We start from the raw sequence: 13,298 nt of genomic DNA on the forward strand, positions 1-13,298 counted from the left end.
CATAAATAAGGCAGTGTTATTCCTGACAGAAACTCTCCATGAAGCTGTGGCGTGATCTATGACTGAGTGACCTGGTTAAAGAGCAGCAGAAACAGCTGACAGCTTGATCAAGATTACTTCTCTAAAGTGGTATAGATCAAGTATTTAGCCTTTTTAGTAACCCTGGGGGTAATGGTATGAAATGTTTTTTTTTGTCTCCATGAACAAAGATGAGCAGGTATCCTTTTAGCAAGGGGGATATTTGTGCCCCGAAGGTTATATTTACACAAAGGGAATTGCTCCAGAAAGTGGAAATATGAGAAAGTTCTGATTGAAAAAAGCAAAACAGAAAAGAATCAACAAACGAGCTTCAGGCCATCGGTAAAAAACGATTAGGACTATATTTTGTACTGACAGGAAACTTGCTTTATATTTCCATCATCTTTCTCACGAAATCTTAATTTATTCATTATCACTCAGCAGCCCAATTTATATATATTTGGCCAGTAAAAGTGTGTCTTTATGGTTGAAAGTATTAATTAGTGATATTCTGGTATCATTAGTGTAATTTAGTGTTCAGAAAATTAATGGCTTAGTGGCATTTATCTATGAAACATTATATCTTGACGTTAAATTGCAATAAAAGAACCTGTATATTCTGAAGATATGGCTGTCCAAATCTAATGGGGGGATGGGGATGTAGTTGACATCCATTAAGGAAATCCTTTATTGGCACATAAAAATGAGAGGCAATATTTAGCCTCGCTCGCCTTTGGCAAACGCATAGCCTAGCATTAAAAGGAGGACTCCTAGGTGGAAATACGAAGCTACGTCAGCAAAGAAATATTATTGTTTATGCATCAATCCAGTGGCATGTTTAAATGACTTCATAATTTGCCTAAATGGCTGTGAATGATGCAGGCTGACCTTGTCAGGACTGTTGCAGAAGCACCATCTGGTGATCTGCACCGACTGGATATCACATAGTTTCACAGCCCCTTCCATCCCCTAAAACAAAGCATCTCCTCTCTCAATATCCAATGTAGTATATTCAATAACTAATTATGGTAATTCATTACATCTTCAATTAGCAGAGAAGCTTTATCGCTGCACTATGGAGCAAAGAGCAGGATTTATGTCGGCTTTGAATGTCACCCAGAGGACAGAGGACTAGCTCATCACTCAAAAAGGAACAAAACGGAGAGACAGGAGCAAGGGAAAAAAAAATAGAGGGGAGAGGAAGAGAAAGATACAGTGAGTTATTGGTTAATGAACATGTTTTCCTTCTCATTTTCTTATAACCTTGAGAAAACCTTGACAGGGCCTCTTTTGTCTGCAGCAAAGCAGAAAAATTGGAAAAGGGAATGTTATATAACCAGTTTTTTTCCCCCCTCAGTGAGAGCACTGTAAAAAGATATGTACTGTATGTATGTAACCTCAGAGGGATATGCCCAGCTAATACCACATTGCCTGCTGTCAAACAGCCCCTCTGAGGGCGATAAGCATCCCTGCTATCTGTGTGCGAGGCTGTCTTATTAGTGCACCTCGGCCGTTTCACTCAGGCATGCAGCTCCAACAACCATCTGCCACTGTGTGATCCTCTGCCCAGCAGAGTCTCCCAGGTGCCATAAAAACACACGCAGTGTCCCTTTGAAGCCCTGAACAAAAGTGCTGACCAGATGAATAAACTCAGTTTTAGAAAATAAATAAATAATTTCTTATCTATCCAGGAGGTTTGGCAGATGTATTTAGTGTGCATGCAGGATTTGGTTTTGCCAGTGGCCTGATGTTAACTGCCTATCATTACAGAAGGCAAATATTGGGGTTCAGAAGGCTAGGACATTAGTGTTTAATCATTTATTTAATTTTATTTTAATATTTCCCCCAGAAAGTATTTTTTAAAACATTTCTCCTCAGTCAGTCTTGTGTGAAAATTTCAGCCTCAAGGTGAAACTGGCAAAAAGCATCTCTGTTACTGAGGTAATGTATGACCTTTGAAGATACTCTATTGCCACCTTGTGGCTCAAGTATCACGTTAAGTAACAATAATGATGATGATGATGATGAAAAAGCACTGATACAACAGATACATTATAATTGAGTCTTTATTGATTTTGCCACTTGCAAATATCAAATTTGCCAAAAGCAAAGCATGAGATGCTGTTTTTTTTGTTTGTTTTTTTTCGGGTGGGGGGGGGGGGGGTATTTTGTATGGAAAATAAATACAAAAAAATAAGCAGTGCAAAGTAGACAAAGATTCTGTACTTCAGTGATGTGAAAACTGTTCCAGTGGTTATAAGAGGGAACAATGAACAATCCTAGAAATAAGGGAAAAAAAATATACCAGTTAAAACAAAGACAATTAAATTAAAAGTATTGTTTTCAACTCCAGTGATAAAAAAAGAAAACTTACACAAGGTGTGTTTATAAAACATAAAGCTCCATCAGGAAGTCTTTGGGGACAATTCCTATATTTCCATTCTTCTCTCCAACCCACCAGCCATAGCTATGGTACTCCTGGATATAAAGACATGGGCAGACACATTATGTAGGATGCTTTCAGACAGTAGATGTTCTACATACTAGTCAGTTATCACACAAGAAAAGAAAAGAAATCATTGATTAATCAATTAATCATTCAACTGTAACATATATTGCTTTGGTTAATGTTGAAGTAATTTTTCAAGGCATTTGCTTATCCCATCTTCTTTAGAGGAAGAATTTTCTGCTTTTCCTTTGTCTGGATTGTCAGACTAATGGGAAGCCTCCATACGCACATAAACCATTCTCCTTTCACTCCCACACCCGAAACATCCCATCATCCTTTGCATTTCCCCATTCCCTGTCCTGCCTCTGGCGTCGCTTCCGAGACTGAGAACATTTACCTCCACGCGACACAAAAACCTCAGCGTGGACGAAGCCCGTCACACATAAACGTGTCACAACATGACAAGTGATTGCTCCAAATGGCTGTCACCATGCTGAGATGTGAGGAGGACACAGTGAGGAGAGATCTGAGACAAGAGGGAAAGGTTCCCCCTCTCCTTCTCTTTGGCCAAGAGCCTGAACTCTCATCAAAGTCTTCCCGGGGCATGAATCAAGCCTAAACATCACGCTCTGACATGGATAAAGGAAAAGGAGCCTGCACAACGTTACAAATCCAAAGCAGAACCCAGGAACAAGGAAGCACCACATCACATGTGTCCCGTTATTCCCATGAGAGAGTTGGATGGTAGTATGGGACGTATAGGAAGAGAACAATAACAATAGCAATGTTGAAAAGTGACATTTGTTATGTACTTGATTTACTGTCTGTGTCACACAGACACAGATGATATTATTTACAATAGAAAGTTATTAGTTCATCTAATATTATTAACAGCAAATTAAACATCCCACCAAACAAACAGAAAGCGTCACATCTATTTCTTTTATGTGTCGCATGATGAAAATGTCACTCCATCACTAGCCCCTGGGGGATAATACAGCAGACTGACATGAGGTGTGTGTGTGTGTATGTGTATGTGTGTGTGCACATTATGACTTCCTGCAGCCACTCTTTGAAAGCCAGCGACGCTTCATTGTGTAGTTCAGGCTGACAAATAAGTCATGCTCGACTGAGACGGGGAACAGCGCGAGAACGCATCCACAAAGCCATGAAAGCCTAATGACACCGCACACTAAGCCGGCCGATACCACTGCGCTGTAATTATACGATTTCCACCAAAACAAAAATTCGCTGAAGGTTGGATTTCAAATTGAAGAAAAAGAGAGAAGTTGATGAGCTCTGCAGACACAAAAAGCAACAGCAGCAACATTAACCCCTCACCCATTATCTAGCCATCGAGCCACGTTTGCAAAGTGAGATGTTAAATTTCTCCATTAGTTTTATGGGCAGTGACTTGCACCTTGGGCAGGCGGGTGGGAGATGGTGGGAGTGGGAGTGGGTGGAGTGCTGCAGCATATCTAGGCAACACACTCTCTCCCAGTTAGACCCTATATAATCAACACCCAGGTCCTGACTGGGGGGTCTTGCAGCTGTAACACTACAGCTATTTCTGGGCTGTGGAATGGGGGAGGGACACAGTGAAGCCAGGGAAAGGAGAACTGGGGTGGGAGGCAGAAGGGGGGAAGCTGGCTGTCCACTTTAGTTGCAGCTGGCTGCTGCAGTCCAGACACGTTTTATGGTCATTGCCCCTGCAGCAGGCCACAACCCCCAACACCAAGGTTTCAGCTAATGGCACTTCCAGTCTGAGTGAAAGAGCAACTTGATTCTTGGTCCTTCTCCACACATGGAGGAGGAGTAATAAACAGGCGTTTGACCAATGAGCATTGACGGGTCTGTCTGCTTTGTGCAATTCTTTCTTTCTTTCTCTTAGTGCTAAATCAATTAATCAATTAGTTAATCAACCCAAAGTTAACAACGACGATAATCCATTAGTTGTCTAGGTCGGTTATCAAATAAAAATGCTTGTTCCTGCTTCTAAAAAAAACGACACCCTGCTGTTTGGATAGTGTATTGTTTAAAAAGAAATGTCACCTCGAACTCTGGAAATATTTGTCGATTCTTTTTTGATTATTCTCTGATATTTTACAGAGTAAATATTTCATCAATAAACCAGAAAAATCAAATAACTTGCAGATACAACCTAGTTCTTTTGTGGGATTTTAAATAATTCTCCCAATCATAAATTACTTTGCACAAACTGCACACTTGAACTATATACATAGTCACTGTGGGGTTTGTCCTTACAAGTAATATGTTTTATTATAATTTGGGTTTAATTTGTTTGTATCTTATATTTATATTTTATATTCTTTCTCACTTTTATACAATTTTTATAATTTGTCAGAAAATATCCCAGATTTGGGATCAATAAAGTACATCCATCCATCCATCAATCAATCTGATGATTTTACAAAATAAAAAAAAATAATGTCCTGAAGCCATGAGTCACAACATCTTTGCACCACTAGATGGCAGACTTGAATATGAAAATGGCTCTGGTCTGTTGACATCAGTAATATCAGATGACTACATGCTCCATAGACACCAAACCAGGCAGGAAATCTAGACACTCTGGAAAGTGCACATTTCACACTTCAAAGAAATTGATTAATTAATAATAAAAATAAATGAATAAATAAAAACCACACGTTTGATGACCATCTGTGTAAGTGTACATTTCCCTATTTACTTATTTGCTTTGCAATGTTCAAAAACAAGCCTGTTAAATGTATTGCAACAAACTTCACATGAGCACAAATGCTCTCCTGTTGGGTTACATAATAAAAAGGTAAAAAACCACCCAACCCCCTGAAACCTCCACACCTGGCACCCACACCTTGTCAACAAGCCTTGGAAAGTGTGCGTCCACTACACGTCCTCACCTGCTCTGAATAGAGTGGTGGACTCAGTCTGAGTTTCCTGGGAACACACATTCCTACTTGGCGAGGTGAGAGAGATGTCTGAGAGGTGTGTGTGTGTGTGTGTGTGTGTGTGTGTGTGTGTGTGGGCTGTTCCCTGCCTGGCATCGCGGCAGCGACAGCATGCTGAAACAGTCCAGATGGAAGTGATGGAATGGCGCTGTGTGCCAGCTAAGCCCGGTTTCCGCCAACAACACTAAAACAGCTTCCTTTGTGACACAACTAATCCCCATCACAGTACCAGGGAGAGAGAACCTAGCCCAGTCAGTCTCTTAGCATCAGCCGTTCACCTCCAGGTGGAGGGTCAGGCTCTGCCAGTAAAGGATGTGAACAGTCAGTTCCTCTGAGGCTCTGGAAATAACCCACACTTCAGGGACATGCAGCGTCACTCAGACTGCAAACCTCCTCTCAAACTTCTGCATAAAATTGGGTTTGTGCTCATCCAGGATGCATAAAAAAAAAAAACATTCATCTGAGGACAAACTAAGGCTTTTCTGATCTCCTTTCAATGTATACCTTGCTCAGGATGTAGATGGTATCTCCACGTCTGAAGGTCAGCTCGTCAGGATGGTCACCTGTACAGTTCCATAAGCCTTGGTAGTAGTTCTGGTAGTCGGTGGTCTTATCAACTGGACATAGAATTGGGCAGTGGTTTAAAAAGACATCAGGTTTTGTGTGTGTGTGTGTGTGTGTGTGTTTACATGTCTGACAGCACAGTGGTTGTAAGTGAGGGGCAGAACCAACAGGAGGCAGTAGAGAGCCTGAAGCAGTACTTCTACGCATCACATAAAAATGCAATGGAGTGGATGTGTCACAGTTCCAAATCACACAACCGACTAATTCTTGCCTCCACTGAAAACCACCACACCCACTGTCAAAAATCAATCAAACTTTATTTGTGTTACACTTTTTTGTAGACATAAAAAGTAACACAAAGCACTTCACATGAAAACACCAGAGGCAGGTTTGTTTATAAACAATAAACCAAACAATAAAATAAATATAATAAATAAAACACAATTCTAAGTGAGAACAGATGGATACGAGTGAGTAAAACTGAATAATAAAATGATAGAGTAAACAAAGTAAGATAATTCAGATTAATATAATGCTCCGGTATAAGTATACTGTACTGTAGATAAATTCAAAATGTAGTATTTAGTGTAGTGGATGAGCAGATATTCCAAGATCATGACCAGAAAATTACACAAATTCTGTAACTAATAGGCAGAAGAAGAAAAAAAGATGTAATAAAAAAGTAGATATAATAAATGTTATATAACGGTATGTATGTAACAAGATTAATGATTAATAAGAAGAAAGTTTACTTTAACTGGACAGAAATTGTGTAACCAAGTATTTTTGCATTGAGAAATATCTAAAACGTGAATAACTGTAAAAGGAAGTTGTCTAATTTGGTTAAGTTATTTCCAGTATTGTGCCAACTTTCAGTTGCACATGTTCACAGGAACTTCCCTACTGTGCTTTTATGCGTTTGTTTCCTCTTTAGTTAGAGAGTGACATAAACTCTGACCTTGTCTGGACCAGTAGTCCTCATAAAGAGACCAATTTCAGAGTTTAGTTTAGATTTGGATTATGGTCAAAGTTAGGGTTAGACATTAGCTGGATGTGGTTTAAGGTTAGGGGTAAGGCTTTGGTTAGGCGGTCTAAAAGAATGGAAGCCAGTTAAAGAGGATAGCTGTGCAAACCTGTTTGGCCTTTGACCCCTGTGTGTGTGTGTGTGTGTGTGTGTGTGTACCTGCAGCAGGAGGAGCAGGTTTGCTCAATGGCTCCAACTTTGGAGGAGGCTTTGCTGGAGTGGGAAGGTCCTCCTCTGCAGAAGCAAGACAGATACATGCGATTTAGTTTAATTTGCGGACTCAAACAAGTATTTGTAGAAAATGCATTTTATTTGTATACAGTACATTTCTAAAGTTATATTATTATCATTATTAACAATAATAATAATAATAATAATAATAATAATAATGCCATTTAATGTACTTTATTTTTTAACTTCTATTTACTTTACTGTTGCTGGAAACTTGAATTTTCCTGTGGGATTAATAATGTTTTGATCTATCTCTCCATTTATATATTTTAAAAAAAAAGTCAAAGTAAAACAGGGAAAATGGACCTGGGAGCTCTTCATAGATGTCATCGTCAATTGGTTCTACTGGACCAACATCATCGTACATTTCCTGATCCTCGTCATCATCTTCTGGGATGATACCTGTCATATCTACAAACATTAAAAGGATAATGTTTTAGACCGACACACAATTACTGATTTTCGAATCATTTTTAAATGTAACAATCTTGAAGAAACAAAAATTGCCGCTCCAGATATTACATTACAAGCGTCGTAATATATTTTTAGTTCAAACCTTTCAAAACAAAGTCTATCTGTTTCACCCATTCCTCCGCCTCTTTCACCGATGACGCACAAAACTGCGATGACAGACGAGAGAAATGAAAACTGTAGTCAGTGCAACAGGCAGTTCTACATATATTAATTAACATAAACAAATAATACTGCATTTATGCATAGTAAAATGTTCCGCATGGAAGAATCCCAACGTTAGAAACACTCTTTTTAAAATATGTGCGGCGGGCTGAGTCGTTGCATAGGGGCAGCAGTGTCAAATGAATGAATAGGTTTTGAAATGAATAGATTCCATGAAGTGCAAGTACACATACACGTGGTTAGTCAAGATTTTAACATGGCACATTTCAAGTTCACCTTCGTTTTTCAATTTAGGTGGTACATTTGTACCCGTAGATTGCATCAGCATGAGCGTACCTGATAGATGCGCTTGTCTGGAGCCAAAACTTCGAAGCAGCAGTCCTTCTTTGAGTCTTTGCGTAAGGTGCTGTTCATTTTGACAGTGTAGCCGTCAATGCTGAACTCGCCCTTCTGCTGCTTGTCTGTTCGACCACGAATAAAACACTATTAGGCCCAGAAACAACACCAGTTTCCTCAAACAGTATGTGATTCACAGTTAACAGATAACAGGGGTAAAAAGAGAAGATGTACCTTTCTCACTGCCATAATAGTAGAAGGTATGATGGCTGAGCGCACACCATCTTTTCTGCCACTCAGTGCCAAAAAAGCTGTGATCTGTGGAGGCAAAAACAATAATATTTGAATGGAAAAAGGTTTGTTATGTAATAGTTTAAAGTGTATGCACATTTCATAATGAAACAAGGCCAAAAAAACGAGACATGTACATAATGGTGACACTCATTTGACATGGATTTTTTGTCATGTGAGCTACAGATGTTGATAGATGATGACCTTCCACGTCAAACCACGGCATTAGTAAAGCTTTTTGAGGATTTGCAAATAGTGGTCAATATTTCTATGGTTTTGTGCGGCTGAGATACAGTATTCAGCAGAAAACACACACACGCACCCTTTCTGCGCTTCTCCAGGTAACCTGCTTTGAAAACAGACGTCAAGTCCTGAGCTGCCACAGGTGGAGACTCCTGGGCACCTGGAAAAAAAAAAGTGAAAGGTAACGTGAGTTCATGTGTTCACCCTGAACCCAATATCTTTACTGCAGGACTATTTTTAAAAGTCTTTATAAAACAAGGTAAAAAAAACAACAACAACAACATTAAACATGAGCAGATGGGTGTTCCGCTGATGGATGTTGAAATTAAAAGATGAAAACTAAAGGCCACGGCGGCTCCAGCAAGCAATGTTTTGCTTCTCATTTGAGGTCACACAGCAGATTCTTCATGCAGCATGCAACTTCAATGCAAATGTTCAACTGCTGTGTCAAAGTTGCTTTGTGTGAAAGAGCAGCCATAAAACTGGCAGCTGCTTCCAGCCCATAAACTCCGGACTCTAATCACCATTTCACAAGGACTTCCCTGATACTGTGTTTAGACCAAAAAGAAAAAAAAACCAGAGTAAATACAAAACTGTGCACAGATTACCATGACGGAGCACACAGGGTTAAAAACTACTGTATATTGAGGAATGTTTTTCCTCAAACTTAAACCCATGGCAATAATTTTCAGCCCCCAGACTGTGGCAGAGAGTAATAAAGCATGCTCTAGCTGTCAAAGCGGGTGGGGGGTGAGAGAGGTGGTGGGAGTAGCAGCAGCGGCCTCCAAATTGCTCCTCAAGTATGTTGCCAAGTTACAGTTGGAATGTCTCCTTCATTGTGCCACTCAAAGTCACTTTCTCTGGGGCGTAGATGCAAAGATTTGTGTATTTTCATGCCAGGACACAACTTCCAACACTTTAATCCACAGCTTGTTAGTATTTAGCCTGACAATTTTGGACGTCTGCTTAGTGCCAGTGGCTCGTACCTTCACAAGCGTCATCGTCTTTGTCCGTGCGCTCGGACTGCAGCGACTCTCTGTCGTTATCAACTTCCTCCGACGACGAGTCGTCACCACCTACTGAAGTAAACACAAGAAGCTGCGTGGAAATGATGCGCGCGATGGCGCAAAACAGTGGTTCCCATGCTGTTTGTAAAAAGGTCCAGTGACTTATATAATTTATGTTCAGAAGAAATGAAATATATTATAATTATACCAATTTATTTATTCATTAGACTGAATTTATGGCAAGACCACTACGTTTTAAATGGATAAATTAAACAATTTTTAGAGTTTTAATGATACTTCAAGGCTACCGTAGGTTCTAGATGCTTGGAAGTGAAGGGTAAGGGGAGGCATATTCAGCTGCAACATGCAATTTCACCAATAGATGTCACTAAATCCCACACAGGGTATCTGCAGTTTTCAGTAAGTCAAATTTAAGACTTTTTTTTTTAATTATTTTTAAGACCATGTCATGTCAATTTAAGACCCATTTCATGTCCAAGTAAAGTACACAGAACTCAGAGTAGAGCGTTGCATTATACAGTAATCTCAAATTAATTATGCTTTGAACTAATATTTGTTGGCACATTTTTTTCAGGAAAAACTGTACAGCTAGCACCTTGGCTTTACATGTGGTATGTGTGTGCTGAAGTGTGAGTAGTGTGTGCTGTGGTCCCTAATAGGAGGACTTGCAGAAGGGGACTTCAATGCTCCTTATATGAAACAATAATGGTTGATGTCAATTGTTTGCTGTTGGCTTTTACAGCCACTTTGTGTCTCTCCGACTTTGTGTGCGACTGTAATGCTTTTATTCCCAATGTCCAGAGGGGTTGCACCCTCTTAAGTTGGGGAGACACTAGAAGAATCTTTGCCCGATTTAACCCACGTTTCACAGGAGTCTGCACCAGTCGGCATGGCCTCCGTAGGGGAGTGGTTACTGACTTTGCCCAGCTGCCAACAGCCAATGAAAAAGAGTCAGTGGGACACAGAACAGAGCGTCAGAAGACGAAGACGACCGGAAGTAGCGAGAATATCAAAACAACAATGGCGATGTAAGTTTACACTTTAAACTGTCGCTCTCATAGTAATTATTAACTTACGTAGTTACTGGTTCCATGTTTGTTCCGTTGTTATATTAAAACATGGCGTAAATTGAAGTTAATAAACATTCATCCGTTTTTTTTTTTTTTTTATTGAAGACCTGGTAAAACTGTATTTAAAGCCTAAAAGGCCTAAAATACAGATGACTAGACCTTTTAAGACCCTGCAGATGCCCTGCACTGCATCTTTCAAGAGTTCATTTTTCCATGCTCTTCGTGAAAAGGTTGAAATGTCTTAAGAGAAAACAATAAATGTATGTCCTAAAAAGAAACATTATTCAATTTGTTCTCCTCTGTCATTTTTAGAATCATACTGTGACCTCACATGAGTCCAGACCACCAGGGTGAGAACCAGTGGTGTGACAGAAAATAAACAAAGAATATGACTCACATTTGTCCTTAAATTCATGAGGAAAACTGTAGGAGAGACAGTGAGAGGATGTTAACACATTGGGATTTTGCAACACCAACAAGACACTGAAAAGTAAGATTTTTAGCAAATTCATATTTTATTATATTTTAAAGCAAATAAATGAATAACAAACCTCAATTTGACATCCTTGATCCGTCTGATAAGAGCCTCCTTCTTCTCCTTTGCCTTCTTGCTTAAATTCTCTGCTTTCAGTCCATCATTGAGGAAATATTCTAAATCTAAAAACACAAATAAAAAAGGTAAAACACTCATTGAATCAAATTCACATGGCTACTGATGACGGTGCATTATTTTGTCAATCAGATGGCTACAGGTACAGAGTCATTTTTGGACTGTGGACGTTCTCTCACAATGTTTCTCAATTTTATACAAACAAAAATGTTTTACTTGGCAGAGAATTCTCAAAATTTGAAGCTCACATATCAACAACGTTACTCCAAACTGCTAAATGTTAAGCACAATATACCTTTAGTCTCACTCAAACCTTATTCTAATCCCTGAATCTCTGTAATAGCCCGTTTAAATCAGCCTCACTCATGTTGCACTTGTGCAAACTCAGTTATCAGAAGAACACTTCAATAATTGCCTGTGCGCTGATTTTCTTTGTTGTGTTTCTCACAGGTGAAATGACTGAGTCCTGCTTTAAGAGCTAGTGTGTAAAACAGACAACATTTGAGTTACTCATACATGTGGTATTTTAGAGTATTTCAGGAAAAAAATAACCCATGCGTTACCAAAACAAGACAGGGGAAAACACACAAGTCCATTTGAATACATATCATGGTCTCCTGAAGTCTAAACACTTGCTGGCCACTTTATTAGGTACACATGACACCTGATAACATATCAGTTACATATCAAGGTTACACAGTACGTGCTTTCAGAGAAGACCTTGGTTGTAACCAGCGCTTATTTGAGTTACAACTGTGTTTGTTTTCATTTTTAACCAGTCTGACCATTCTCCTCTAACATCAAGGCACTTGCGCTCAGGAAACTGCTGCTCACTGGCTAGTTTTGCCTCTTCAGACTATTCCACGTTGACCTAAATGATGGTTTTGTGCATGAATATCAAGTAGATCGGCTGTTTCCACTAATAAGTGAGTGCCAGTGAGAGTGTATGAACACTTTTAGTAGGGCATTTATTTGATGCAGTGAAGGACATAAGCCTGTATTAGCTCTGCGGTGCAATGAGTGAGTTTTGTAAGTTTACATTAATGTAGTTTGACAAAATGATTTTGTGTTTTCAGGGTTTTGGGCAAACAGCCACTGTAAGACTGAAAATACAGTTATTATTGAGAGTTTTTAAAGACTTATTGTTAATAGTAAACCATTCTACTGACATTTTAACACTTCTGCTTTAGTTCATCATGTACAATCTCCACACAGTGTGCAGCTTTGACTCAGACTGTGACACCAGCAAGAGAAGGTTGAAATGACAGAGTAACACTGTCATCCATATTGAGTTAGTGCTTCCTCTTTTGACACAACGGTCTCGGTTAACATTACCTTCAGTGAGTGAAACCTTGTGAATGACACGGAGAAAACGACAAAACACACACGAATAAAACAGCGCTTTCCTGACGTGTTTACCTGAAATCAGCGTCGCCAGATCCTCAGGAATCGCTCGCATTGTTGTTACTTGGTCGCAGGCAGCGATGGACGGTCCGACACACAAGGGTTCACTTTACATGACACGGAAGTGGCAGTGGCAGTGGACTGACGAGGAAGTTCACTCACTTTAATCAGTGACCACTCAGCGATGCTGCAGCAACAACAACAACAGCCTCACTGATGCTGACTCTTCTGTGTAAATCTATCTGATCAGTATTTAAATTCTCCACGTCATTAATGCACGTGTGCAAATAACAAACAAATGATTGTTTGCTACGTTATCGGTTACTTATGTCACAATGATTAGAATATATTATACTGTTTTTCCCCAAAACATAATTTGGTTCAATGTGTGAGTCATCATCACATGCAGTGTTGCAATGTAACAAAGTACAAATACTTCGTTA

General features: G+C 39.5%; 1 protein-coding gene across 2 annotated transcripts; it reads right to left on the reverse strand.

Moving 5' to 3' along the window:
• Nucleotides 1-2,066: 2,066 nt before the first annotated feature.
• On the reverse strand, nucleotides 2,067-13,040 carry skap2 (src kinase associated phosphoprotein 2). Of its 2 annotated transcripts, none has more exons than XM_058646879.1 (13): nucleotides 12,871-13,040; nucleotides 11,393-11,498; nucleotides 11,239-11,264; nucleotides 9,730-9,819; nucleotides 8,823-8,903; nucleotides 8,444-8,527; nucleotides 8,210-8,334; nucleotides 7,794-7,857; nucleotides 7,544-7,648; nucleotides 7,166-7,240; nucleotides 5,923-6,035; nucleotides 2,393-2,496; nucleotides 2,067-2,297 (listed from the first exon to the last, which is right to left on the reverse strand). In XM_058646879.1, the coding sequence occupies exons 1-12, from the start codon at nucleotides 12,908-12,910 to the stop codon at nucleotides 2,404-2,406; spliced, it is 1,002 nt and encodes a 333-aa protein (XP_058502862.1). In that variant the 5' UTR covers nucleotides 12,911-13,040; the 3' UTR covers nucleotides 2,067-2,297; nucleotides 2,393-2,403. The 2 variants fall into 2 exon arrangements, with proteins under 2 accessions (XP_058502862.1, XP_058502861.1); XM_058646878.1 differs by having other exon boundaries at nucleotides 9,730-9,822; nucleotides 12,871-13,037.
• Nucleotides 13,041-13,298: the final 258 nt, after the last annotated feature.

This window comes from Solea solea, chromosome 13 (genome assembly GCF_958295425.1).
Source record: "Solea solea chromosome 13, fSolSol10.1, whole genome shotgun sequence".
Lineage (NCBI taxonomy): Eukaryota > Metazoa > Chordata > Actinopteri > Pleuronectiformes > Soleidae > Solea > Solea solea.